General features: G+C 51.0%; 1 protein-coding gene across 2 annotated transcripts; it reads left to right on the plus strand.

The window, feature by feature from the left end:
* The first annotated feature begins 1190 nt into the window (after positions 1-1190).
* Positions 1191-27377, plus strand: LOC125428175 (retinol dehydrogenase 8-like). 2 transcript variants are annotated; one of them, XR_007243784.1, is made up of 8 exons: positions 1191-1316; positions 6765-6862; positions 7462-7623; positions 15717-15896; positions 18256-18349; positions 23457-23640; positions 24815-25516; positions 26836-27377. XR_007243784.1 is itself a non-coding variant. In XM_048487899.1 (7 exons), exons 2-7 carry the CDS (start codon positions 6766-6768, stop codon positions 25070-25072), a joined length of 975 nt encoding a protein of 324 aa, XP_048343856.1. In that variant the 5' UTR covers positions 1191-1316; position 6765; the 3' UTR covers positions 25073-25869. The 2 variants fall into 2 exon arrangements, 1 of the variants encoding a protein (XP_048343856.1); XM_048487899.1 differs by lacking the exon at positions 26836-27377 and having other exon boundaries at positions 24815-25869.

Consider the following 27377-nt stretch of genomic DNA (forward strand, 5'->3'; position numbering starts at 1 on the left):
CCGTTTTCACAGCGCTGTTTTTGGCCCATGTGGAATCAGCCCAAGGCTTGGAAGATGCAGGACAATGTCTCCGGGCACCATTTACCTCCGGTACGCCTCTGGTTGGGGTATACATCTTGTCCACCTCACGGGGGGGGGGGGATACATTTGCACATGGGTGGATGGAGTTCGCTTATATTGCTGTTCCATTTGTAATCAATGCAATGCAATGAACAATGAAATTCAATGAACAATGCAGTGCATTGCAATGCAATGAACAAATACATGATACATAGAATTGGATTTGTTCCTAAGGTTGCCAACTGTGGCTAGGGGAAATTCCTGGAGATTTGGGGGTAGAGGCTGGCCCACATTGGAGTATGATGCCATAGCCCCCACTGGGCCATGTTCCCTGCCACATCTGAGCTCTATAGGTCGGAGCTGAGTTGTAATTCCTGGAGAAGCCCAGCCCCCAAATCTCCAGGAATGCCCTGGCTCAGAGTTGGCAACTCAGGCTTTGGAGTTTTCCTCCAGCCTTCTTTCAAGGGAGGCTGGAGTGGTTAAGAGCAGATGCATGCACTCTAACCTGGAGAACCGGGTTTGATGCCCCGCTCTGCCACTTGATCTGTGGAACCAGATTAGCCTGTACACTCCAACACACGCCAGTGGGGTGACCTTGGGCTAGTCGCAGTTCTCTCTGCGCTCTCTCAGCCCCACCCACCTCACAGGGTGTTTGTTGTGGGGGGGGGGGGAAGGGCAAGGAGATTGTAAGCCCCTTTGAGCCTCCTTACAAGAGAGAAAGGGGGGATATAAATCCAATTCTTCTTCTTCTTCTATGGCAGAGAGTGCAAGAAGAAGGCCTGTCGGGGAGCACAAAGAAGGGCCTGCAGTGGAGGGTTGGCAACTTCGGCAACTTTGGCTTGGGGAGTTCCTGGAGATTGTGGACGGATGGAGCCTGGGGTGGGTTCGCCGCCGCCCTTCGCAGTTGCCCTTTTCCGGGGGGGGGGGGGCGAAGGGGTCTCGGCCGGCCGGGGCTCCGTGCGTATCCGGGGAGATCCGCAGGAGCCCCAGCCCTGCCGCGTCAGTGCGTTGCTTCCGCAGCTGGAGGCTCCGCCGGGCGGCCGAGCTCCGCGCCTCCTCCTCCTCCTCCGTGCCAGCTGCGCGCATCCGGGCTCCGCACGGGGAAGGCGGAGTCGCCGGCTGGACTACAAGGCCCAGCCTCCTCCGGCACGGGTGGCCACCACGGCCGGGTGGGTCACCTTGCTTGCCGGGAAGGGAAGGGAGGAAGGGTCCGTGCGCCGCCGCCGCCGCCGCCGCCGCGCTCCACCTGCGTCCAGGTATGCGTCCGATGGCGCGCCGCGCTGCGGGGTCCGCGTGCCAACTCTGGGACGGGAAAGCCCTGGAGGGTTTGGTGGGGGAGGGATCGGGGGAGTGCGGGGCGTGGGGAGGAGCAGGACCCACCGGAGTCTGCATTCCTGCAGAGTAAGGGGTTTCGCTCTAGTCTGGGGAGCAGGTGAGATCCTATCCTCCCCGCCGACCCCTGGAGGTTGGCATCCTCCGCCCAAAATGCTCCTCGTTTTAAGCCATGGGTGGGGTGGGGTGGGGTGGGGTGGGGTGGGGTGGGGTGGGGTGGGTGAGCCCCCCTCCCCCTCCCCCCTCCCCCCTCCCCCCTCCGTTTGACCCAAGAGCCCCGGAAGGGTTTTGCCCAGCCTGCTTCTTAAATCCCCCCTCCCCTCCCCCAGAGATGAGCTGTGCAAATCCCCGGCCCTGCGGAGCTGATTATCTCTGCTGGTTGAGAGTTCATCCTGTCTGGGTTCAAGGGGACTTAAGTGCCCCTTCAGCCCTGCACAGCTGGAACCCAGCCGTAGCCAGGTAAGCGGAGGGGGGCTATAGGACAGGAGGAGACACCTGCACAGGTGAAGCCCAGCCTCCAACTCTTCAGGAATACCCTTGCTCAGAGGTTGGGACCTGCTGGGAGGCCAAGTCTTGCCCACCCCCAGCGACTCTGCAGAGACAGGTTTTCCTACCGTGTTTCCCCGAAAATAAGACAGAGTCTTCTATTAATTTTTGCTCCAAAAGATGCATTAGGGCTTATTTTCAGGGGGTGTCTTATTTTTCCCCCATGATTTTGCGCCCCCCCACATGACCAGATCAGCTGCGCCAGGGAATCTGTAACTAGGGCTTATTTTTGGAGTAGGGCTTATATTTCAAGCATCCTCCAAAAAATCCCGAAAAATCATGCTAGGGCTTATTTTCGGGGTAGGTCTTATTTTCGGGGAAACAGGGTAGCATTAGGACAAAACTGTTTTAGGGAAAAGCTTTGTCTCTTGAATCGAAGTGCTCAAGGCAGGGAGTCTAGGACCCAACCTTGGCCCTCCAAGATTATTGCAGTGCACTTTTGGACCGTGCTCAGAAACTGCCACTTGAGAGACATAAAGCTTGAAGGACCTCAAGGATCATCTAGTCCAGCCCCCTGCACATTGCACGAAATTCACAGCTACTTCCCCCACCCACCCACCCATCACCCCTTCTGTGTGTCCAGTGGAAGGTAAAAGCTCTCAAGGATCTTTCCAGATCCCAGAGTGGCAATCGGCATTACCCTGGGCACGTGCGAAAGGGCCGGGAGAGCTAAACTCTGGCACATCCCTGAGACTGGCCCCTTCCGCACACGCAAAATAATGCGCTTTCAAACCACTTTCACAACTGTTTGCAAGTGGATTTTGCTATTCCGCACAGCTTCAAAGAGCACTGAAAGCAGTTTGAAAGTGCATTATTCTGCATGTGCGGAATGAGCCACTGACTGCTAAGCCAAAGACAGTTTGGTTCGTGAACTTGTCGTGCTGTGTTAGCGTGTAAGCTAAATGAAATAAATAAATCACAGCATCAATCAGTCAAACAGTCAAAGGCCAGAAATGATTAAATACAGAGCATAAAGCCACAATATACAATTTCCAAATAAAATTAGAGAACATTATTTAAACTGCGAAAATTTTGCAAACGCAGAACGTTGAAACCATAAGATAAAATCAGAGCTCAAAACTGCTAGCACAAGTGATATATAAAATTGATCCTTCCAGACCCCAGACTGGCAATCGGCATTACCCAGGGCACGTGCGAAAGGGCCGGGAGAGCTAAACACTGGCACGTCCCTGAGACTGACAATTTCCAAATAAAATTTGAGAACATTATTTAAACTGTGAAAATTTTACGAACGCAGAATGTTAAAACCATAAGATAAAATCAGAGCTCAAAACTGATAGCACAAGTGATGTATAAAACTGAGATATAAAATTGATCGTCCAAATAGCCTACCACTGATTTGGGTTTAAATAACACAGATGCTTGTGCTGGGCCAAAACAACCTTTTGCAAAATCTTCACCGCCAATCAGAAGTCCTGCTGAGCAAAAGCTCTACCTGGTCCCACCTGCTTCCTAAAAACATTTGGCAGGTGCAAGAAAAGGTGTCAGAAAGTGTCAGGGCACACACAGTTGAGGTGAGTGACCATACCCACATTTCGGGTTCACATTTAGGCTAGTGCTATTTTAAAAATCCTGTTCAGCGTTTTGTTCTAGAATGTTCCACTCGGGTCCTCGTGCCTTGGGGACAGGACTACAAGTCAAATCATTTGCTGACATAGATGGTCCCTGAACTCCAGAGTTCTTATGATTTTGCTTCTCCCCTTCCCCCTGGACAGCATATTTCTGCCTCTCTCCAAGAGCCAGGAGGATCCTTGGCTACACTTATTGAGAACCGTGGCAGCCCGCTCATTTCTTGTCTTTCTTACTTGTAATGATGTTAGCAGCACTGGGGAAATGGCCACTCTTGTCCTATCCTGTGCTGTGCAAATAGCTCGTTGGTCTACTGTTCTGTTTATCCTAGCCCTAGCATGGTGTAGTGCAGTGGTGGCGAACCTATGGCACGCGTGCCAGAGGTGGCACTCAGAGCCCTCTCTGTGAGCACGCATGCACAGAGTTCGTCATGTAGGTGGAGCAGAAAATCACACCCACACACACATCTAGGCTGGCCTTGCTTCTGAGTAAACCCTCCTAGGGCTGTGATTCACTCATTCAAAGCATTGCACGGTTGCTTCACCAAGCTTACTCCTGAGTAATGCACGCCTCGGATCAAACCGTTTTTTCTAAACTAAAACCTCAGTATTTAGATTAAATTGCCATGTTGGCACTTTGCAATAAATAAGTGGGTTTTGGGTTGCAGTTTGGGCACTCGGTCTCAAAAAGGTTTGCCATCACTGGTGTAGTGGTTAGGAGCAGGTACACTCTAATTCCCCGCTCTGCCACTTGATCTGTGGAGGCTTATCTGGTGAACCAGATTAGCTTGTGCACTCCAGCACATGCCAGCTGGGTGCCCTTGGGCTAGTCACAGTTCTTTAGAGCTCTCTCAGCCCCACCTACCTCACAGGGTTCTTGTTGTTGGGGATGGGGGGAAAGAGATTATAAACCCCCTTGAGTGTCCTTACAGGAGAGAAGGGAGGATATAAATCCAACTCCTTTTCCTTCTCCTTCTAATCTCTCAATGTCGTCGTCGTCTTCTTCTCCTCCTCCTTCTTCTTCTCCTCCTCCTCCTCCTCCTCCTCCTCCTCCTCCTCACTCAATGTCTGAAATGGTAGATTAGCAGACTTAGAGATGCTCCCAAGAAATAACCACAGCAGGTTGTCACATACCGCTGTCCTTAGAAGTTCATTACTTTACAGAGCCCTACGGGGATGGGGCGGTATAATAAATCGAAAAAATAAATAAATAAAAATAAAAAAAATGTTCCAGCTCAACCTGAGGTGGAACACTGAGGTGGAACACCACAGCTTTCTCCGATGTTACCTGTGAAGGGCTGAGGAAGCCACAAGGGCTGTATGCGCCTCAGAAACCTGCCCCTGCCCAGAAAGTGATAGTGGTAGGGAAAGGATCATAGAGTTGGAAGAGACCCCAAGGGCCATCAAGTCCAACCCCCTGCAATGTAGAAAAACACAATCAAAGCACTCCTGACAGATGGCCATCCAGCCTCTCTTTAAAAACCTCCAAAGAAGGAGACTCCACCACACTCCGAGGCAGTGAATTCCACTGTCCAACAGCCCTTACTGTCAGGATGATTTTCCTGATGTTCAGGTGGAATCTCTTTTCCTTCACATCGAACCCATCATTCCTGGTCCTGCTATCTGAAGCAGCAGGAAACAAGCTTGCTCCCTCACCAACATTTTTGGTGTTATTTATTTATTCATTCATGGTTTTAGCACATTGTTATTGGTTTTATCTGTGAAGTTTTTAATGTGTATATTGTACACCGCCCAGAGCCCTTCGGGGGTGGGCGGTAGAATGAATGAATGAATGAATGAATGAATGAATGAATGAATGAATGAACATGACATCCCTTCAGATATCTAAACATGGCTATCATGTCACCTCTCAACCTTCTCTTCACCAAACTGAACATACCCAACTCCCTAAGTAGGACATGGATTCCAGACTTTTTCCCATTTTGGTTGCCCTCCTCTGGACCCCTTCCAGCTTGTCAATATTCCTTCCTGAATTGCAGTGCCCAGAACTGTACATAATATTCCAGGTGAGGTCTAACCAATGCAGAACAGAGCCAAGCCAAGAGACAAACAGAAGTGGAATGCCATTGGCTGCTTCTTCAGAGCAACCTTGGATTTTCTTGGTGATCCCCATCCAGCTACTAACCGGGGCTGACCTTGCATGGTTAGGCCAGCCTTGGCCGTCCAGACCCGGGCGCCCAGAACATACATGCAGCGATATTGTGGAGCGCGGCGGAAATGGAGATTATGGCTTATTCTCTGCAGAGCGTTCTGCTTTTTTCCCTCCTCCCCTCTCAAGCTGCTTGCTATGTTTACGAGGAGCTTGAGGCCTTTGGTAGGATCATGGAATTTGAAATGCTGATCTTGTACTGTATTTTACATCTCCCTGTCTCTCTTGAATTTCTGTGTAAAGGCAGCTGACTTTGTGTCATTCAGGTGCCATCTGTGTGTGTGGTGTGTGTATATGTGTTTTGTTTTGCTTATTCCCTGGTCTAGTATTACTGCCCTGGAAGGCAAAATTGTCTGTCTCTGCTTGCTGCGGAGGAAAATTCCCAGACCTACCTCCCTTGATGTTTTCTTCCCATAGTACTAACACACACTGTGTGTTTATTTAGTGCTGAAAACGCTTCACGTATGTTCACTCAGTCTTATTGTCCTCCTAGTTCCAGATAGCTCCATAAGGTTTAAGAGTGAGTGACTTTCCTGGGGCTGCCTCCTGAGGGGGGGGGGCAAGATTAACCCTGGGGGCTTCCTTATTTACAGCTGTGCTTCTTTGCCATGTTGCTACGTCGGCTGTCATCATGGTAAGCTGCACTCTGTCGAGCCTCCATCCTGGCTCTTCTGGGGGATTCCTCTCACTGTTCGTTTCCCTACCAGCGTGGTGTAGTGGTTAAGAGCAGGTGCACTTTAATCTGGAGGAACTGGGTTTGATTCCCCACTCTGCCGCTTGAACTGTGGAGGCTTGCAAATTGGGCTTGTAAATTTCGTTGTGCGTGCACAATGACAATAAAATGCTTATGCTTATCTGGTGAACTAGATTAGCTTGTGCACTCCAACCCATGCCAATTGGGTGACCTTGGGCTAGTCCCAGTTCTTCGGAGCTCTCTCGGCCCCACCCACCTCACAGGGTGTTTGTTGTGGGGGTGGGGAGGGAAAGGAGATTGTAAGCCCCATTAAAGGAGAGAAAGGGGAAATATAAATCCAAACTCTTCTTCTTCTTCCCTTGCTCGGGTGCAGAATGGCTGCCCGGAACGTGCTGCTGACCGGCTGCTCCTCTGGCATTGGACGAGCCTTGGCAGTGCGCCTGGCCAAAGATGAGCTGAAGCGCTTCCGAGGTAAGCAGGGGCTACTCAGAGGTAGCACGGGCCCCATGGGAGTGTGGTGCCTTGGGAGAAGCAGAACGGCAGCCCCAAGGCTCCTGTTGCATTAAATCCTCATACATCTCTGTGCCTGCATAGTACCCCATCATTCAGATGAGATACTGTAAAGGTGGCTGTAATGTAAACATTAAGAACATCCGAAGATTCTTGCCAGATCAGAGCAGTGGTCCATTTAGTCCAGCATCCTGTCTCACACAGTGGCCAACCAGTTCCTCTGGAGGGCCACCAACAGGGCATAGAGGCCGAGGCCTTCCCCTGGTGAGAACATCAGAAGGGCCCTGCTGGATCAGACCAATGAGGGTCCATCTAGTCCAGCATCCCGTCTCACACAGTGACCAACCAGTTTCTCTGGAGGGCCACCATCAGGGCATAGAGGCCGAGGCCTTTCCCTGGTTAGAACATTTTGGTTGTCCTCCTCTGAACCCGTTCCAGCTTGTCCAGGTCAGTCTGATGGCTACCTTTGGTGTTCTGGGCAGAGGACCCTTGCCATACCCCCTTGGCTAGAGTAGAGAAGCTTGATGTGACAATCCCCGGCTTTTCCTTTCTCTCTTTAGTTATTGCCACTATGAGGAATCTGGAGAAGAAAGAAGCCCTAGAGAAAGAGGCCGGGCCTGTCCTGGAAGAGACACTAGAAATCAAGGAGTTGGATGTGGGCAGTGAGGACTCGATCCGCCGCTGCCTAGATAGCATCCCCCAGCGCAGGGTGGACGTCCTTGGTACGAAAGCCTCTCTTCTCCTTCTGTGTCTTCAAGAATCCCCACCCACTTCGTTCCTGGACGAGCAACCTTTGTCTTCTTCCCAATCCTGGCAGTCTCTGAAAGTCCATCGCTGGACTCAGCCCAGAATCTGATTTGCCAGCCCCTGGATTAAGCCACCATGGCATATAAAGGCAATTGAGCAGAAATTGGGAAGACAGTGTGGTTTAGTGGTTAGAGTGTGCACACAAGCCTTTATTGGCATACAAAACAGGACAAAATTTTAAAGCCAAACAAGGTTAAGAAATAGTTAAAATTACTAATTTCCAGTATAAAATTTCACAAAAGACCACATCGGAGCTGTTCAGGAGATTGGGTATCTTATAACACTCTTGCCACTGAGAACATTGCAAGAAAATGGAATTCATGTATTTCATGTGTATCTTATCATATTTAGGGTATACAAACAGAGAATGGCCAAGTGTTTCAACCGTAATCAGATCACATGAGCAAACCCTTTTAGAATGTTCCATATTCTTGAATCTTCCCTCCAGCAGAGCTGATGGCAGCACATTACATCTTGCAGTAGCCAAGGCTCTCCTCTGGGTGGGATTAATCAGCAGACGAAGATATGCTGCCATAATTCCACGCTCGCATGGGATGAATAATGTAGTCGGAGAACAGGTTGTCTTGGCAGCACAAGTCAAATTATGAAAAGATCCAAGAGCCTATTCTTAACTAGTCTGAAGGCTTCCACCTTTGTGACCATAAGGAGTGATTCCAAAGGGAAACCAATAGCTTCAACCTTTCTAAAGATCAAAGTATACCATTCTGAAATAAAGTGATCTGATAACAGAGAGGGAATATAACTATTGGATCCCACTAGACAATGTATATGCAGCCAATATTTTATGGCCCTTATCCATGCCAAGGTTTCTAGAGTTGTTTGGCCCATCTCTATGCACAACGCAGCATAAGGCACACATCTAGGGAGCCCCATTAGTGGTTAGAGTGTCAGCCTAGGCTCTGGGAGACCCAGGTTCGAATTCCCAGTCTGCCATGGACGCTTCCTGGGGGAACTTGGACCAGACACACATGCTCAGCCTAACATACCCCACAGCGTATTGTTGAAGGCTTTCAGAGCATGGTTGTTGTAAGGATACCCTTCCCCCCACACCTGAACCTTCCCACCAGGGTGGGTGGGGGATGACCAGATGACAGACCCCCTCATCACTTCCTCCCCCTTCCACCAGGGTGAATGTGTCATGACCATATGATGGACCCCATCCCCCTTCCTTGTTGCCAGGGTGGGTGGGCCACAACCAGGTGATAAAGAAGAAGAGTTGGATTTATATCCCCCCGTTTCTCTCCTGTAGGGAGACTCAAAGGGCCTTACAATCTCCTTTCCCTTCCCCCCCCCCACCCCAAACAAACCCCCTGTGAGGTAGGTGGGGCTGAGAGAGCTCCGAAGAACTGTGGCTAGCCCAAGGTCCTGCAGCTGGCGTGTGTTGAGGTGCACAAGCTAATCTATTTCACCAGGTAAGCTTCCACAGCTCATGTGGCAGAGCAGGGAATCAAACCCGGTTCTCCAGATTAGAGTGCGCCTGCTCTTAACCACTCCACCACGCTGGCACCATGATGGGCCATGACCAGGGTGGGTGGGCCATGACCAGATGACACCCCCTTCCCCCCCTCCCCCTTGATGGACCAACCGTCTGACTCCATAAAAGACAGATTCACGTCTACGTGTGTGTGTTTACCTGATCGTGCATCTCTCTGTCAAGAGGTAAGAGGTGAACATTGGGGAGAAGGGGGGGGAGGGATGATGAACAAAGTTAATAAAGTTTTAGAGTTCAGACTGAATTGTTGCAACTCTTCTGAGTTTGAGCGGAACCGGTCTGGTTTCTGTTTTCCTTCGGCCACTCTGTGAGTGTTTCCCCACAAGCAGACTGTGAATCTCCACCACTTTGAAAGTTTTCACAGTGGCCAGTTTGGTCCTGTGGGCTGATGCTCTGCTGGAGGCAGGTTGCCTTTTGGAGGCGCATCCGGAACTACCACTTACTTACTTACACATACACACACACACACACACACACACACACACACACACACACACACACACACACACCCCGCCCTCCCCCGGAGGGCTCAGGGTGGTGAACATGGACATATAAATAGAGCACAAAATAAAACCAATGAATCTCAAGTAATTAAATAAATCATAAAGAAATGGCTCTATACGCATTAAAACCCCATTAAAAGCAGCGTATTGGTACCGAAGCGTGCACGCGTGCAAGCTTGTTGCCCAGTCATACTTGACGCGGTGGAACGTGTGCGTGTGTGGAAGCTGCAGGCGGGACCCCTCTCTGTCATGGTGCTGACCGGTGGGGACCTTTACTTAAGAACATAAGCAAGAGCCTGCTGGATCAGACCAGAGTCCACCTAGTCCAGCACTCTGCTACTCGCAGTAGCCCACCAGGTGCCTTTGGGAGCTCACATGCAGGATGTGAAAGCAATGGCCTTCTGCTGCTGCTGCTCCCGAGCACCTGGACTGTTAAGGCATTTGCAATCTCAGATCAAGGAGGATCAAGGTTGGTGGCCATAGATCAACTTCTCCATAAATCTGTCCAAGCCCCTTTTAAAGCTATCCAGGTTAGTGGCCATCACCACCTCCATATTCTAAACACCAATCACACGTTGCGTGAAGACGAAGAGTCCGAATGAAGCGTCCGGTGAACGCCATGCTCAGACCAAGCTCTCCCATCGAGTGAGGACTGGGATGAGGAAGTGGGACGACTGCAAGCAGCTTCCAAGCTGCATGGAACCGCGGAACGCCAGCTAAGTGGGAGGAGTGAGCGGGCACAGTTGCAGCAAGAGCTAAAAACCTGCAGAGGGACCGGGAACAGCAACGCAAAGAAACTAGCCTCGAAGTTGGACCGTACCAAAGACGCGCTCCAACGGCATAATGAAACGGGTAGTCCATCAGCCCGCTGATGCCCCGGTACACTCCAGACTGGATTTACAACGGCAACGCTTAAAGCTGCTCAGGTTCTGGCGCATCGCCAAGTGAGCTTCACTGAAGCCCTTTAAACGGGACCTTAATCCGGCTAAATTGGAACGCAGAAAAGGCTGCTTTGCACGCGCATCTCAGGATGCATTGGCACCGCTAGGCGAGAGGTGGATCTGGCTGCGTTGGAGAGGGAACTAAGGAGGCAGCAGACCGGGAAGCCCCAAGTTGGAGTCTATGCTGTTACTGATCATGTCGGGCGCCAGGGGGGCCACGCATCGTCCTGCCACCCAAACGCCAGCGGCAGACCGCCAGCTCGATTCCGGCTCCTCGCATAACAACAGCTGCTCGCCCAACCCGCTCAACCCGCGCAACCACCTTCCCAGCAGGCACCAAGAGTCAGCCGAACGGGGCTACTTCATCGCCGATACCAGCCCGCTTTGATGGGGACCCGCCTTCCAAACTTCCTTACTTCATCTTGCAACTCAATGCCCACTTGGAAGACTATGATGATCTATACCGGGTTCTGAACGCTGAAAACATGGACATCGGCTCAGTCCTGGATGGGGCAGCAGCCGACTGGTTCGTGACTCTTCTGCATTCGCAGGATGAGGTCTTTCGCACAGTGCCCGTATTCCTCCAAGCCTTAAGAGCGCGCTCTCCAAGATCCAGGTGGCCGGTGAGAATGAAGCTATCCGCACTCATCAAAACCATCTAGCAAGGCAACCTACCGCTTGCAGAATTTTGTCCGCGGAATTTCGCAAGCGGCTGCCGCTCTAATTTCCCTCCTGAGTGGCCTGAATCCATGAAATGCGAATTCTCGATGCTGTGGACAGCAAGCTACGTGAAACGGTGTTTTTAATTCGGGTTCCTTCGCATCATTGCGGATTGGATCCAGTTGGGGTCTCGCGTGGCGCCTCGCTTGGAATACGCTCGCCAAGGAGGCCGCCCACTCCCTAAAACCACTACTGTGTCCACCAAGCCAAGCTTCCAGCCGCTCCTACCGAAACCACCGCCGATCACCGTCAGCTTTACTTGGGTTGTGTCTTTACCGCGGAGGGCCAGGTCATCTAGCCGCCAACTGTCCTGGGCAAGAAGCAAAAAAAAAAAACCAATCCACTTGAAGCCCCGCCAAGACCGCCTGCCAAACCACCACGCAGATATCAGGTCCGCCTCCCACTGGCTCGCCCAAAGCGGTGACCGGCTACACTCCAGAGGAGGGGGAAGCAGTTGTTTGCCTTTCTTCAGCCCCCCCCTACGGACATGGGGTCCGACTCCTGACGCTGTGAGTGAAGGCAGCCCCATTACTGTTCAAGCATTTCTGGCCAACCCTCAAGTAAAACACACTGCGACAGTATAGCCTCGGCCCTTGTGGATTCCGGCTGCTCCCACTGCTTAACGCGGCCCCAGGTGGCAGAGGAGTTGGCCTGGACCGAATTCCACTGGCTAAGCCCATACCATCTACTCCAAATGGACGGTAGCTCCCTCGGAAACCAAGGACCCGCCCAGTTCAAAACACAGCCGGCTCCTCTCCTCATACCGCCGACCATTGGGAGAAAATTAGCTTCATTTCACGCCAGTGGCCAAACACTCCATAGTTTTGGGCATGCCTTGGTTGTTGTTACATGAACCGTTCATTTGGAAAGAAAGGATCCTAGAATTCACTGACCCTCCCTGCGGTGAACACATGACTCAGGAAGAAAACCCAACGCCTTCCTGACACACCCCTCTGGCTTCCTCAGTGACAAGTTCTCGATTCTATTGGCATCCCACCCGCATACCAAAGATCTAGCCAGAGTTTTTCAGGAGCAGGAATGTGATCAGTTGCCACCCCACAGAGACACTCGACTGTAAAAATTGTCATACAACCAGGGGCTTAAATTCACCCAAGGGTAGAATTCCACCGCATGAGTCCCAATGAGGAGAAGGAACTTCGCGGCCTTCTTAGACAAGAACCTTGCTCATGGTTTCATAATGGCGGGCTACCAAACACACACACGCCAGTTCCCCGCTTTGTTTGTCAAAAAAGAAAGATGGGTCTTTAAGGCTTTGCACAGATTACCGAGGTCTCAATGCTGTCTCCATGTCCAATAAATATCCTTTTGCCTTTGATCAAGGACCTTTTAGATGCACTCGGCAAAGGACGCATTTTTACTAAATTGGACTTGAGAGAAGCTTACTACAGAGTCAGAATTGCTGAAGGATATGAACACCTGACTGCGTTTAACACAAAGTTTGGACAGTTTGAATACTTAATAATGCCATTCGGGTTAAGTGGGGCCCCCGGGGCTTTCATGGCCCTTATTAATGAAGTTCTCCATGATTTACTGTACAAGGGAGTTGTTGTATACTTAGATGACGTTTTAATTTACTCGCAAACGATAGAAGAGCATGAAATATTGGTTCGAGAGGTGCTAAAACGCTTGCTTGACAACTCTCTCTTTGCCAAACTCTCCAAATGCTGTTTTCATCAGACCTCCATTGACTATTTGGGTTACCGGATCTCGCCCGAGGGCTTAAAAATGGATCCTGCTAAAATTGACGCAGTCCTCCAATGGCCTGCCCCCACCAACCGCAAAGAACTCCAGTCGTTTCTTGGTTTTGCTAATTTCTATCGTGATTTTATACCCCAATTTGCTGAACTGACTCTCCCTCTCACAGACCTCTTACGCACTAAGGGTAAGGATCCTCTGTCCGCCAAGCCCGGGGCCCCCCTTTTCTGGTCTGAAAAATGTCAAACAGCCTTTGAACTATTAAAATCTGCGTTTACCACCGAACCTATCCTAAAGCACCCTGACCCGGATCTCCCGTTTGTGGTTCACGTGGACGCCTCGGACAAAGCACTTGGGGCAGCCCTGTTGCAGAAAAATAAAGATGGTAAACTGGTTCCGTGTGCTTATTTGTCAAAAAAATTCTCTGGTGCCGAGCTCAACTGGACTGTAGGTGACAAAGAGACTGCGGCCATCAAAGCAGCACTCTCCACTTGGCGCCACTGGCTGGAGGGAGCTAAACATCCCTTTCAAGTTTGGTCGGATCATAAAAACCTGGCAGCTCTTTCCACCCCCCTCAAGATGTCCGCAAAACAACTTCGTTGGGCCGACTTCTTTTCTCGTTTCTCTTTTACAGTCCATTTTTTCCCTGGGAAAACCAACAAACTGGCTGACGCGCTCTCGCGCCTACCCGGGGAGGGGGGTGGAGCTGCCTTACGAGACATTCCACGCACTGTTCTTTCCCCCTCCCAGTTGGGGTTGGCTGTCACTCGATCTCAAACGTCCACTTCTCCTCCGCCCCCCGTTCCCAGTCTCGTCTCTCCTTTCCTGCGGGAATTGGAGGAGGCGGGGCTGCACGAGCCTCCAGCGGCCGAAGGGGACTCCCAATTGCGTTTGGAGAATGGAGTTTGGCGGAGGGGGGAATGTTGGTACGTGCCTCCCCCCCTCCGCAAGCAGGTTCTTGAAGCTTGCCACGATGCCCGTTCGGCTGGGCATTTTGGCTTTTTGAAAACTCTACACTTGGCCCGCCGGCAGTTCTGGTGGCGCGCAATGCGCAAAGACATTGAGGCATACATTAAAGGCTGCTCGGTTTGTGCAGAAGCCAAAACCATCCCGGGAAAGCCCCATGGACTATTGCAACCTCTCCCGGTAGCTTCCCGGCCTTGGGAAGTCATCTCCATGGATTTCATTACAGATTTGCCCGAAAGTCATGGCAACACGGTTTTATGGGTGGTGGTAGACTTATTCTCTAAGCAAGCCCATTTTATTCCATGTGCTTCCATCCCCTCCGCTCCTAAGTTGGCACGGCTGTTTATTCAACATGTTTACCGTCTCCATTCCGCCCCCGTTAAGGTGGTCTCAGACCGCGGCCCCCAATTCATCTCAAAGTTCTGGAAAGCGTTTTTGGGGTTGTTGGGGGCCGCCCCGGCCGTCGCCGCCCCCTACCACGTTCAAAGTGACGGCGAGACGGAGAGAACGAACAGAACCCTAGAGCAGTATTTACGTTGTTACACCAACTACCACCAAGACAATTGGTGCGAGCTTATTCCGTTTGCGGAGTACGCCTACAACAATGCGGTTCATAGTAGTACAAAGAAAACCCCCTTTGAAATTGTGTCTGGTCGCTCCTTCCCGCCGTTACCACAACTACCCGCAGCAGCGTTGGACCCCCCAGAATTCCAACAATGGATTTCATCCCTAGCCGAGGGATGGAAGTCGGTCCAGACCGCCTTACAGCAAGCAAAGGACTCCCAAAAACTGCAAGCGGATAAACACCGCTCAGATTTCCCTCTGCGTGTGGGCTCCTGGGTGTATTTATCTACAAAAAATCTCAGAGACGTGCATAAATTTTCCAAACTTGGCAAGAGATTTGTGGGACCTTTTCAAATTACTAAAGTGATTAATGATGTCACTGCCCGCTTAGATTTGCCTAACTCTCTTAGTAACATCCATCCTGTCTTCCATTCCAGCTTGCTCAAGGAGGCTCCCGCTTCCGATGCCTGGCACGACCCGCCGGAGAGGCCCCCACCGACTATTATTGATGGCCACAAGCACTACGAAATTGACGCTATCCTGGACTCTCGCTTTAATCGCAAACGCTTGCAATATTTAGTTTCTTGGGTGGGATATTCCTCTGGGTATAATCAATGGGTCTATTCCGAAAACATTGAAGCCCCCACCCTTATTGCTGCTTTCCACCGCGCCTTTCCGCACAAACCTGGGGGGAAGGGGTCTTCTTTAGGGGAGGCAGAGTGTAAAGGATTCAATAGTGTTGATGGTGAAGTAACCTTGAGTGCATTCCACAGCCCGGGCGATGGGCCAGATGCATCGGCGGAGACTTTATCTCTGCGCGGGAGATGAAGCCTCTGTTCCCATGGGAAGCAGGAAGGGGGGATGGGGTGACTGGTATTATAACCTGTGCTTCTGGCGGGAAGTGTCATTCCTGCCACTGCGTGTACTTGAGCTTTCTAAGATGTCTTAATAAATGGACTTTTACTCCCAAAGCCTTTTATTTCTGCGTCTATGGAATTCCTTACAGTTTCCTTTTATTAGTCCTAATTCTTCTCCCCTGCGCTTTCTCGCAAGCAGCCGTATCTCATCCTCTGCTTTCTTTGCAGTGAACAACGCCGGGGTGGGCATGATTGGCCCGGTGGAGAGCCACAGCGTAGCCTCTGCCCAGCGCCTCTTTGACACCAACTTCTTCGGGGTGGTGCGCCTGATCCGGGAAGTCTTCCCTGACATGAAACGGCGGCGCCAAGGACACATTGTGGTGATGAGCAGCGTCTTGGGACTGCAAGGTGAGGGGGTGTGGGGGGAGGGACTCTTGGGAGGGGGCAGACGCTGAATGGGAGGGAGAGGAAAGGAGGCAGCGAAAGGCTTTGGTCGCAACATCTCCCTGTAGTTCCTGCCGGGGAATTACAGGGATAAGCCCTCTGGACTGACCTACTGATCAAAAGTCATTCAGTGGGCAAACAAGAGGGCTTTTTCACTGGCAGCCCCACAGTTGTGGCACCTGCCAGCTTGGTGTAGTGGTTAAGAGCAGGTGGATTCTAATCTGGAGAACCGGGTTTGATTCCCCACTCCTCCACCTGAGTGGCAGGGGCTTATCTGGTGAACCAGATGTGTTTCCCCACTCCTACATTCCTGCTGGGTGACCTTGGTCTAGTCACAGTTCCCTCTGAACTCTCTCAGCCCCACCTGCCTCACAAGGTGTGCTTGTTGTGGGGAGAGGAAGGTAGGGAGTTGTAAGCTGCCTGGAGAGAAAGGTGGGGTATAAATCCAAGACTCCTCTTTTCCTTCTCTTCTTCTCCCCCTTTCAATCTTTAGGGGTCATAGTCAAGTCCAGTAGCCGCTTATAGACCACAGATGTCAAACTTGCGGCCCTCCAGATGTTATGGACAACAGTTCCCATCATCCCCTGGCAGCATCATGCTGGCAGGGGATGATCAGGGCTAACCAGTCCATAACATTCGGAAGACCACAAAGATTGTTTACCTATGTTATAGACTAACAAACAGATAGCCTGGCAAGCCATGAAACAATTTTTTAGGAGGCAACTGAAGACACTTTTGTTAACTTTTGTTTTGTTCAAAGCTCTTTTGTTTTCTTTGGTCGAAGCTCTCTCAGCCCCACCCACCTCACAGGGTGTTTGTTGTGAGGGGGGGAAGGGCAAGGAGCTTGTAAGCCCCTTTGAGTCTCCTGCAGGAGAGAAAGGGGGGATATAAATCCAAACTCTTCTTCTTCTTCTAACAGACAAAGGATTTGCACTAAATATAGCCTCACCTGTAATGCATTCAGGAAAAGTGTGTTATGATGATATATAAAACCCAACAATAGGCACCACTGTGATTGTAGTGACAAAAATGATAATGGAATGCCATTTCAAATACACACTTCGTGTTATCCAACAACATACAATGGAGCAATGATAACAAAAAAACCACAAAGCTACTTGATCCTCCAGATAAAACCCAACCTCGAATCCAGACTTCAAAGGCTTGTGGTTATGTCAGATGAATATTCTTGTAGAAAGTCATATAACATAATTGTTTCACATAAAGTTTCAAGCAAAGCGTTCCTCAAACGGGTCACGCATAAGAACATAAGAACAAGCCAGCTGGATCAGACCAGAGTCCATTGGGAGCTCACATGCAGGATGTGAAAGCAATGGCCTTCTGCGGCTGTTGCTCCCGAGCACCTGGTCTGTTAAGGCATTTGCAATCTCAGATCAAAGAGGATCAAGATTGGTAGCCATAAATCGACTTCTCCTCCATAAATCTGTCCAAGCCCTTTTTAAAGCTATCCAGGTTAGTGGCCATCACCACCTCCTGTGGCAGCATATTCCAAACACCAATCACACGTTTCGTGAAGAAGTGTTTCCTTTTATTAGTCCTAATTCTTCCCCCCAGCATTTTCAATGGATGCCCCCTGGTTCTAGTATTGTGAGAAAGAGAGAAAAATTTCTCTCTGTCAACATTTTCTACCCCATGCATAATTTTATAGACTTCAATCATATCCCCCCTCAGCCGTCTCCTCTCCAAACTGAAGAGTCCCAAACGCTGCAGCCTCTCCTCACAAGGAAGGTGCTCCAGTCCCTCAATCATCCTTGTTGCCCTTCTCTGCACTTTTTCTATCTCCTCAATATCCTTTTTGAGATGTGGCGACCAGAACTGGACACAGTACTCCAAGTGCGGTCGCACCACGGCTTTATATAAGGGCATGACAATCCTTGCAGTTTTATTATCAATTCCTTTCCTAATGATCCCCAGCCTTTTTCACAACGCAAGTTGTCCTTCTGTCATTTTTTGTTATTATCATTCCAATGTATACCTCTGGTATTGGGCCTGGATTCCCTACATGGTTAGAAACAGAACTGTTAAAGCTCATTGTGTGAGTAATGGGGAAGCGGCCTTTGTTGGGCACCCAAAAAAATTAAATTTTGCAGGGTTCCAGAATGCACTTTTTGAAAGGTTGTTGTGCAGTTTGTCCTGTTGTTTTGGTTGTTCCGAGGGAGAGGCAGGGTGTTGGAGTGGGTGCTGAAGTCCTGACCACTGGCACCTGCATTCAGCAGGTTTTCTTTGACTTCTGCCAAGCCTTGCTACCAGTCTGCTTCCGAATATATCCAATGTATCTCTATGGCTGATTCTTCCCCTGCAGGTCTCTTCTTCAATGACTTCTACTGTGCCTCCAAATTCGCTGTAGAGGGATTCTGCGAGAGCCTGGCTTTGCAAGCCTTGAAGTTCGGGGTTAAGTGAGTTGGTTTGAGGAGGGAGGGGCTTTGCAGTGGCATAGCTACAATGGGGACATCCGGGTACCATTGTAGGTCACATGGCCCCCCACATAGCCATGCCCCCTGCCAAGCCGGGCACTCAGACACCCAGACTACACAAAGGCCCACTGGCTCTGTGGCTAAAAAGGTCGTCTTTTAAGTTACGGCGAGCATTTTTTAAATTATGATTATGATTTTTAACTGTAATTTAGGTTTAACATGTTTATGCCACCCTGAGCTCTTCTGTGATGGGCAGGATATGAAACTAAAAATAAAAATGAATTAATTTTTTAAAAATAGTATAGCCATGAGCCTTTGCCAAATATGCATGGCAGGGGGTGTGGCCTCATGGGAGCATGGCCTCACGGGGGCGCAGCAGTCAGGCTTGGGTGCCATTTTGCCCCGGGCTCTGTTTCCCCTCCCTACGCCTCTGGGTCCTTGGCACTGGGGTGTGCCTAAATCCTCCAATCCTTCATCCATCCTATGTATGTGCTGCGTCCCCATCACCTCTGTGACTTTTCTCTTGGCCCTCTGTGCTTCTCAAAAAGCTGTTAGCCCTAACTTTTTTTTCCACACTGGGCGCAAGGCAGCAAGCAGTGCTGTAGGGATTGGTACTGTCATGGCAGGAGTCTTGCTCAGGTACCGTCAATCCACTTTTACACCCAAAAGGCACTTGTCCCAAGACAATGATGATTTTCAGATCTTTATAACGCAGTGTAATCAAAACAGGATTGCCCAAGCCACAATATGGTGGGTGGTTGATGATTAACAAATGTGTAAGTTGTTATGAATTTTTGTTTAAACAACTAAAATGATTTCTGGGCATTGTAAACATTGTGGTCTTTTGTAAGTCCGAATGATTTATATTGGTGAAAGATTAGGGAAGCATTGCTGTATCGATATTGCATTATAAAGATTTGAAAATGATCATGGTCTTGGGACAAGTGCATTTGCCTTTTGGGTGTAAAAGGGGATTGACTGTACTGATATAGTCCACCCACCCCATAATAATATTTTGGTTATGGAGGAGTCTTGCTCAGCCTGTCCCCAAACCGAAGGCTTCTTTTCATTCCCTGGTTCCTCTCCAGTGGCGTATCTGCCTAGGGACAAGAGGTACCCCTTGTCCCTAGGCGCCACTTTTCTGGTCACGGGGGGGGGGGGGTGCAAAATCAAGGCACACAAAAACGACGAGGCAGCAGGACTTCCTGCTGCCTCCAAGCGCCCTCAACCCCACCCTGGACTGCCCCCTCCCTTCCGCCCCCCCTCCGGCAGGGCTCCCAGCTGGCAGCCTGCAGTCTCTTCTGACCTTCCCTCTGGGTAGGCCAGAAGAGACTGCATTCCCGGCCTCGGAAACTTTGTTCTATAAGCACTGAGGCCAGGGTGGGGGGTGGGGGGGGGGGGGGGTGGGGGGGGGGGGGGGCGGGGGGGGGGGGTGGGTGGGGGGGGCGGGGGGGGGGGCGGTTGGGCGGGGTGGGGGGGGGGGGGGCTGATGGGAATTGTAGTCCATGAACATCTGGAGTGCCATAGGTTCACCACCACTGTTATAGTCCCTCAAATCTAACTGGCACCTTTAATGCCTACCAATCAAATGTTTCAAAAAGCCAGTGTGAACATTCCCAGTTTGCACTTCTCACATGCAACGCAGTGATTAATGGAAGGAAACACTTGCCTTGATTTCGGGACGTTAGATTCTAGAAGCGAAAAGCTAGACTTCGCCATGGAGAGGAACAGAAACGTACCAGGGGTAAATGGCGCCCGGAGACAAATTGTCTCCAGGACACCCCCAGGCTCTGCCGCCCCCCAGGCTCTGCCCCCCACCCTGGCTCCGCCCCCTGATGCCCCCAGGCTCCACCCCACTGCCCTCGACTCCGCCCATGTCACCATGGACATGGGCAAGGTCTAGGGTGCCCACCTCCCCCCCTACTCCCCCTGCCGGCTGGGCTCCCATCCGGCAGCCTGCAGTCTCTCCTCACCTCCCCTCCGGGCAGGCCTGAAGAGACTGCAGTCCCATCCTCGGAGACCTTCTTGTATAAGAACTGAGGCCAGGGGGTGGGGCTTGGGGAGCAGGAAGGGGTAGGACTTCGGGGGGGGGGGGTGGGGGGGGGGGGGGGTGGGGGGGGGGGGGGGTGGGGGGGGGGGGGGGTGGGGGGGGGGGGGGGTGGGGGGGGGGGGGGGTGGGGGGGGGGGGGGGTGGGGGGGGGGGGGGGTGGGGGGGGGGGGGGGTGGGGGGGGGGGGGGGTGGGGGGGGGGGGGGGTGGGGGGGGGGGGGGGTGGGGGGGGGGGGGGGTGGGGGGGGGGGGGGGTGGGGGGGGGGGGGGGTGGGGGGGGGGGGGGGGGGGGGGGTGGGGGGGTCGGCGGGGGGGGCGGGGGGGGGGGGGGGGTGGGGGGGGTGTGGGGGTGGTGGGGGGGGGGGGGGGGGGGGGGCCGGGGGGGGGGGGGGGGGGGGGTGGTGGGGTGGGTGGGGGGGGGGGGGGGTGGATTAGTTGCAGCAAACAGAGCAATCCTCAGACATGCTCATAGGACAGTAGAAGAGTTTAATAAAGAGAGAAGCCTGGAGACACAAAGTCTCTGAGCATAGACAGAGAACAAGAACTACAACTACCAGCTCACGATAATGTATCAGCAAGGTACATATGCTTCACTGAAGCATACACTGCATTGAGCTGATCTCTTGGGTCAGTCAGGTTTTTTTTTTTAAAGACTCTGGGCCAAGCTGTGAAAGCCAGCATGGTGTAGTGGTTGATTCCTCTCTCTGCCACTTGAGCTGTGGAAGCTTATCTGATGAACCAGATTAGCTTGTGCACTCCAACAGCTGGGTGACCTTGGGCTAGTCACAGTTCTTCAGAGCTCTCTCCGCCCCACTCACCTCACAGGATGTTTGTTGTGAGGGGGGAAGGGAAAGAAGTTTGTAAGCCCCTTTGAGTCTCCTTCATGAGAGGAAGGGGGGTATAAATCCAAACTCATTGTGGGTTACATGTGATGCTGAACTGGATCAGACACACAGTGCTTGGGGGGTGGGGGAGTTGTGAACTCTTTCACCTCAAAATAAAACTCCCCTCCAAAGCTTCGGTTTGCACCAGTGTGGGGGGGAACTGGCAAATTAAATTACCTTTAGCACCACGGTGCCAATCCCGTTCCACTTGCACACATACGCAATGTTGTTTTTAAGGCCAATTAAAGAGACATTGGGGTGCTGTGTGGTTTCCGGGCTTTATGGCCGTGTTCTAGCAGCATTCTCTCCTGACGTTTCACCTGCATCTGTGGCTGGCATCTTCAGAGGATCCTCAGATGCAGGCGAAACGTCAGGAGAGAATGCTGCTAGAACACGGCCATACAGCCCGGAAACCACACAGCACCTCAGTGATTCCGGCCGTGAAAGCCTTCGACAATGTAAACAGACATTGTCTGGTCTGGCCTGTAGAACGCCATCCATTCTAGCAGCATCATAAAGATGTCATGTGAAGGGTTTAGCATTTCCAGTTGAGATTCAATCCAGCTTCGCTTTCACTCCAGAACGCTTCCTTTACATAAGGGCTGGCCCAACGTTTTCCTTCAAGCCTGCCCAAGCCAAGCGTACGCTCATGGGGGCGGGGAGGGAGAGTTGTGAATTTGTATTGTCGAAGGCTTTCACGGCCGGAATCACTGGGGTGCTGTGTGGTTTCCAGGCTGCATGGCCGTGTTCTAGCAGCATTCTCTCCTGACGTTTCGCCTGCATCTGTGGCTGGCATCTTCAGAGGATCTGATAGTAGGAATGGAAAGCAAGTGGAGTATATATACTGTGAAAACACAGAAATTCTGGACCACTCTGACAACCACTACGTCAGACTACACAGAGAAGCCATTGAAATTCACAAGCACATGGACAACTTCAACTGGAAGGAAGAAACCATGAAAATGAACAGAATTTGGCTGCCAGTGTTGAAAAACTCTAGAATCGAGACAGTGACAAATCAGCTACACACAAACATAGGACAACTATAGACAATATCAATCAAAGGAAACAAAGACCAGGATACTTCTATTCAGATGCATTCACCTATTGACCTTGCTATCTTCATTGTTACTCCCAGGCTACAGACTTCTTTGTGACTCACATACCAGGCTACTCTATTCAGAGGGCCTCACCTTTTGACCTCACAGTATATATACTCCACTTGCTTTCCATTCCTACTATCAGATCCTCTGAAGATGCCAGTCACAGATGCAGGCGAAACGTCAGGAGAGAATGCTGCTAGAACACGGCCACACAGCCCGGAAACCACACAGCACCCCAGTTGTGAATTGGCTGTGTTGTGCTGTGGGTTTACTAGATGGTCCTTGAGGTCCCTTCTGACCTGTTGTTTCTACATTTGTGCACAGTATGCAGACAACTCCCCTGTCCACCCCTCTGTTGTGTTTAGTATGCCTGGGATAGAACGGAGGGACTGGTAAGGTCCCCTCCAAGCAATGCCAGAGGCTCATATTCAAGTTCCTTGTGCTGTGGTGGCAGCTGCTGCCAAAACTATGTTTTAAGACATTTGCATAGCCAATCACAACTCCAAGGGCCAATCAGAAGCCTTGCTGGGCAAAAGGCCCACCCTGAGCCACCCAGAACCTGAGAACACTTGGTGGGCACCGGGAAAGTTATCAGCCCATGGGCCCCACAGGAGGGAACCCTGCCATAGAATCTGCCCTCCAAAGTCACCATTTCCCCTGTCTGGAGAGCAGCTGGAACTCCAGTGAAAAACCCAGGGCCCACCTGAAGTTTGGCGGTCATGTCTGCTCCCTCCAGTGTGGTGTAGTGGTTAAGAGCAGGTGCGCTCTAATCAGGAGAACCGGGTTTGATTCCCCGCTCTGCCACTTGAGCTGTGGAGGCTTCTCTGGGGAACCAGATTAGCTTGTGCACTCCAACACACGCCAGCTGGGTGACCTTGGGCTAGTCACAGTTCTTTGGGGCTCTCTCAGCCCCACCCACCTCACAGGGTGTTTGTTGTGGGGGAGGGGAGAAGGGAAATGAGATTGTGAGTCCCTTTGAGTCTCCTTACAGGAGAGAAACAGGGGGTTATAAATCCAAACTCTTCTTCTTCTTCTCCTTTGTCTAATGCCTCAGCATCAGCTTAATTGAACCAGGACCAGTTACGTCAGAGTTTGAAAGGAAGCTCTATGAAGGGGTAGACAACATGGATCTTTCTGGGGTGGATAAAGAGACTCAGGATCTATTCCGGGGCCTCTACATGGACTACTCCAGGGACGTCTTCACGGCACTGGGACAGTCTCCGGAAGAGGTGGCGGAGGTAAATCTTGACCCTGATCCATTTGCACATGGGGAAAACTGGCCTCGTTTGGGGGATACAAGTCACGGTCTCACATACCAGTCAAAGGATATGTCACAACCCCAGGCCTGATCAATGAAGGAATCTAGAAACAAGATCACTTAGCTGAAAAAAACAACACAATTCTCGGTTATTGTTGCCAAGCATAGAAAAGCTGTTGACTTATATTGTCAGAACTGAGTACATTAAAACAGACAAAGCATTATATCCTGCAGTATATGGTCCAGAACAGACCTTTGCCTCTTCCTCTGGCCCCTTCTCTTCCTCCGTCCCAAATTCACCTGAACTGGTTCTTCTGTTGAGGCCCAGGAGGTTATTTCTTTGAGCGGTTTTCATCTCATGCCTTCTCCTCCTCAGCGTGGCGTAGTGGTTAAGAGCAGGTGCACTCTAGTCTGGAGAACCGGATTTGATTCCCTGCTCTGCTGCCTGAATTGAGGAGACTTATCTGGTGAACCAGATTAGCTTGTGCACTCCAACACATGCCAGCTGGGTGGCCTTGGGCTACTCACAGTTTTTTGGAGCTCTCTCAGTGCCACCCACCTCACAGGGTGTTTGTTGTGAGAAGGGGGGAAGGGAAAGGAGATTGAAAGACCCTTTGAGTCTCCTTACAGGAGAGAAAGGGGGGATATAAATCCAGTTCTTCCTCTTCCTCCGTCCCGAATTCATCTGAACTGGTTCTTCTGTTGAGGCCCAGGAGGTTATTTCTTTGAGCGGTTTTCATCTCAGGCCTTCTCCTCCTCAGCGTGGCGTAGTGGTTAAGAGCAGGTGCACTCTTGTCTGGAGAACCGGATTTGATTCCCTGCTCTGCTGCCTGAATTGAGGAGACTTATCTGGTGAACCAGATTAGCTTGTGCACTCCAACACATGCCAGCTGGGTGGCCTTGGGCTACTCACAGTTTTTCAGAGCTCTCTCAGTGCCACCCACCTCACAGGGTGTTTGTTGTGAGAAGGGGGGAAGGGCAAGGAGATTGTAAGCCCCTTTGAGTCTCCTTACAGGAGAGAAAGGGGGGATATAAATCCAATTCTTCCTCTTCCTCCGTCCCGAAGTAATCTGAACTGGTGCTTCTGTTGAGGCCCAGGAGGTTATTCCTTCAAACGGTTTTAATGTCATGCCTTTTCCTCCTACTCCCGGCAGCACGCCATGAGGATCATCGCGTCCGAGAATCCACCCTTCCGGTACCAGACCAACAGCTTCTACACGCCCATCACCACCCTCAAGCATGCTGACCCCAGCGGGATCCTGCCCCTCAACGCCTTCCACCAGATGATCTTCCAGCACGACCGCCTCTTCAAAGCCAGCCTCAGCCTCCTGAAAATGCTCCAGTGGAGGAAGAGGCGGGACTTGGACCACAGCCGGGGCCCCTCAGAAGGGGAAGCCGGGTCCCCGCGTTGAGCTGTGTAGTCGCCACCTAGGACACTTTTCAAGCTTCCTAGAGAATTTTGCCTTGAGTTTAGCCCCCTCCTCTCAGGCTGTATATACATTCCAGATGACGAAGAGCACACACCCCGCCCTGCGCCCCATGGTGAGAAGAGGAGGCAAATTTTGAGCATCTTGGAAAGGGGCAGGCAGCTATAACCTGTGGGGTGCCAACTTCCCCTTGGAAGCCAACTGTGCCCCACGGAAGATGATGTGTGGATTTTCATCCTTCAAAACTTGGATGTTCGGGTCCAACCGAATGCTGCTGAGATGTCAGAGGCCTGAAAACCTGTGGGACCAAGCCACTTGAGTTCTACACACCCTCTACCATCTGGAATTGAGACCAGCCATAGCATCGCTTACTGTCTGGATGTTTTAAGGAATCTCATTATGAAAAGCACAGGTTCTAACCCAGGCAAGGTGCAAAACATTGTTAGATGTATCTCCTTCCCTTGGCTTGATTTAGGGATCGGAAGATGTGGAGGAATAGGCATTTTCAGGCCCTTGAATAACTTGGAAAAGGACCAGTCCTAGTTCTTCCATAGTTGCCCGCTGCGAGTGGGGGCATATTTTTGAATACTCCTTTCGTGTGCACTGAACCAGGACACGACAGAGGGAAGTTTAGTGTAGCTCTCTCTATTGACTTGCTACCTTAGTACATGCAGAGAGTTTTATTTTTATTTAAGAAATATCTCACCTGTCACACAAAGAGGGTTAAAAAAAAACCCCAAGACATCTAGTTTAAAAAATAAGATAGTAATGCTTGGACCAGATTTAGAACATAAGAACATAAGAAAGAGCCTACTGGATCAGACCAGAGTCCATCTAGTCCAGCTCTCTGCTACTCGCAGTGGCCCACCAGGTGCCTTTGGGAGCTCACATGCAGGATGTGAAAGCAAGGGCCTTCTGCAGCTGTTGCTCCCGAGCACCTGGTCTGCTAAGGCATTTGCAATCTCAGATCAAAGAGGATCAAGATTGGTAGCCATAAATCGACTTCTCCTCCATAAATCTGTCCAAGCCCCTTTTAAAGCTATCCAGGTTAGTGGCCATCACCACCTCCTGTGGCAGCCTATTCCAAACACCAATCACACGTTGCGTGAAAAAGTGTTTCCTTTTATTAGTCCTAATTCTTCCCCCCAGCATTTTCAATGAATGCCCCCTGGTTCTGGTATTGTGAGAAAGAGAGAAAAATTTCTCTCTGTCAACATTTTCTATCCCATGCATAATTTTATAGACTTCAATCATATCCCCCCTCATTTAGGGGGATTTAAAATCAGATGGGTTAGCAACCTATTACAACTTAAAACACACATACAGAAAGATAACATACATATAATCACAGCTAAACAAACCCATAAATCTCAAAGCATCAGCATATGTTGAATCTACAGAAGATAAAAACTGCGCAATCTCCGACCAACATATAACACCATACCCAAGGACCTTCTTGAGGAAGTGAAGCTTTCTGGCCACAGTGAAAGATTCACAAGGCAGGTGATTGGAAGGGTGGAGCAGCATTGACCAGGTGACCCCCCTGATCCTGGGCGGAGCCGTACAGAGGAAGATCTCTCTGGCTACTTTGGGTCCAAGTTCATTCAGTGTTTTCAAGGTTAAAACCAGCACTGTGGATTGTGCCCCCAGAGACAAATGGGCACATCATTGGACTTCAGTGCCAGTTAGCATTCCAAGTTCCTCCCTTTTGGCTCCGATTGACATTTCCAAACTATCTTTGATAACAGACCCACCTGAAGCATGGAGCCACCCAGTTTGGATGGTCCCAGGGCTGCTTTGTCTGGGCCCAAAACAACGGCTAGTGAGCCAGTCTGAACAGGTAAGAGTGCCCCTGACTACCTCTGTCCCCCGTTTTATTTATTTAATATATTTATTTTCCTTACTTATATTGGGGGACAGTGAGAAGTCAAGGATCTCCGCTCTAGCTGTTGTCTCTGCTGCTTCGTTGTTTGCAACGTTGCCCGCTGCCTCTTCCTAGTGGGAGAGGCTCTCTGGACCGGTGCTCCTCATCGCCCAGGTGGCTTCTTGATTTCTGTGGCCAGCAACAACTCTCTGCAGGCTTCCAGCCACGCTGAAGGTTTAAATCCTTCCAGAACTGTCAGGAAGCTCTCTGGCGCCATGTGTCCTTCTGGACGCGGACCTTTAAAAACTGATAAGAACATAAGAACAAGCCAGCTGGATCAGACCAGAGTCCATCTAGTCCAGCTCTCTGCTACTCGCAGTGGCCCACCAAGTGCCTTTGGGAGCTCACATGCAGGCTGTGAACGCA

The sequence above is a fragment of the Sphaerodactylus townsendi genome, linkage group LG03 (assembly GCF_021028975.2).
Source record: "Sphaerodactylus townsendi isolate TG3544 linkage group LG03, MPM_Stown_v2.3, whole genome shotgun sequence".
Classification (NCBI taxonomy): Eukaryota; Metazoa; Chordata; class Lepidosauria; order Squamata; family Sphaerodactylidae; genus Sphaerodactylus; species Sphaerodactylus townsendi.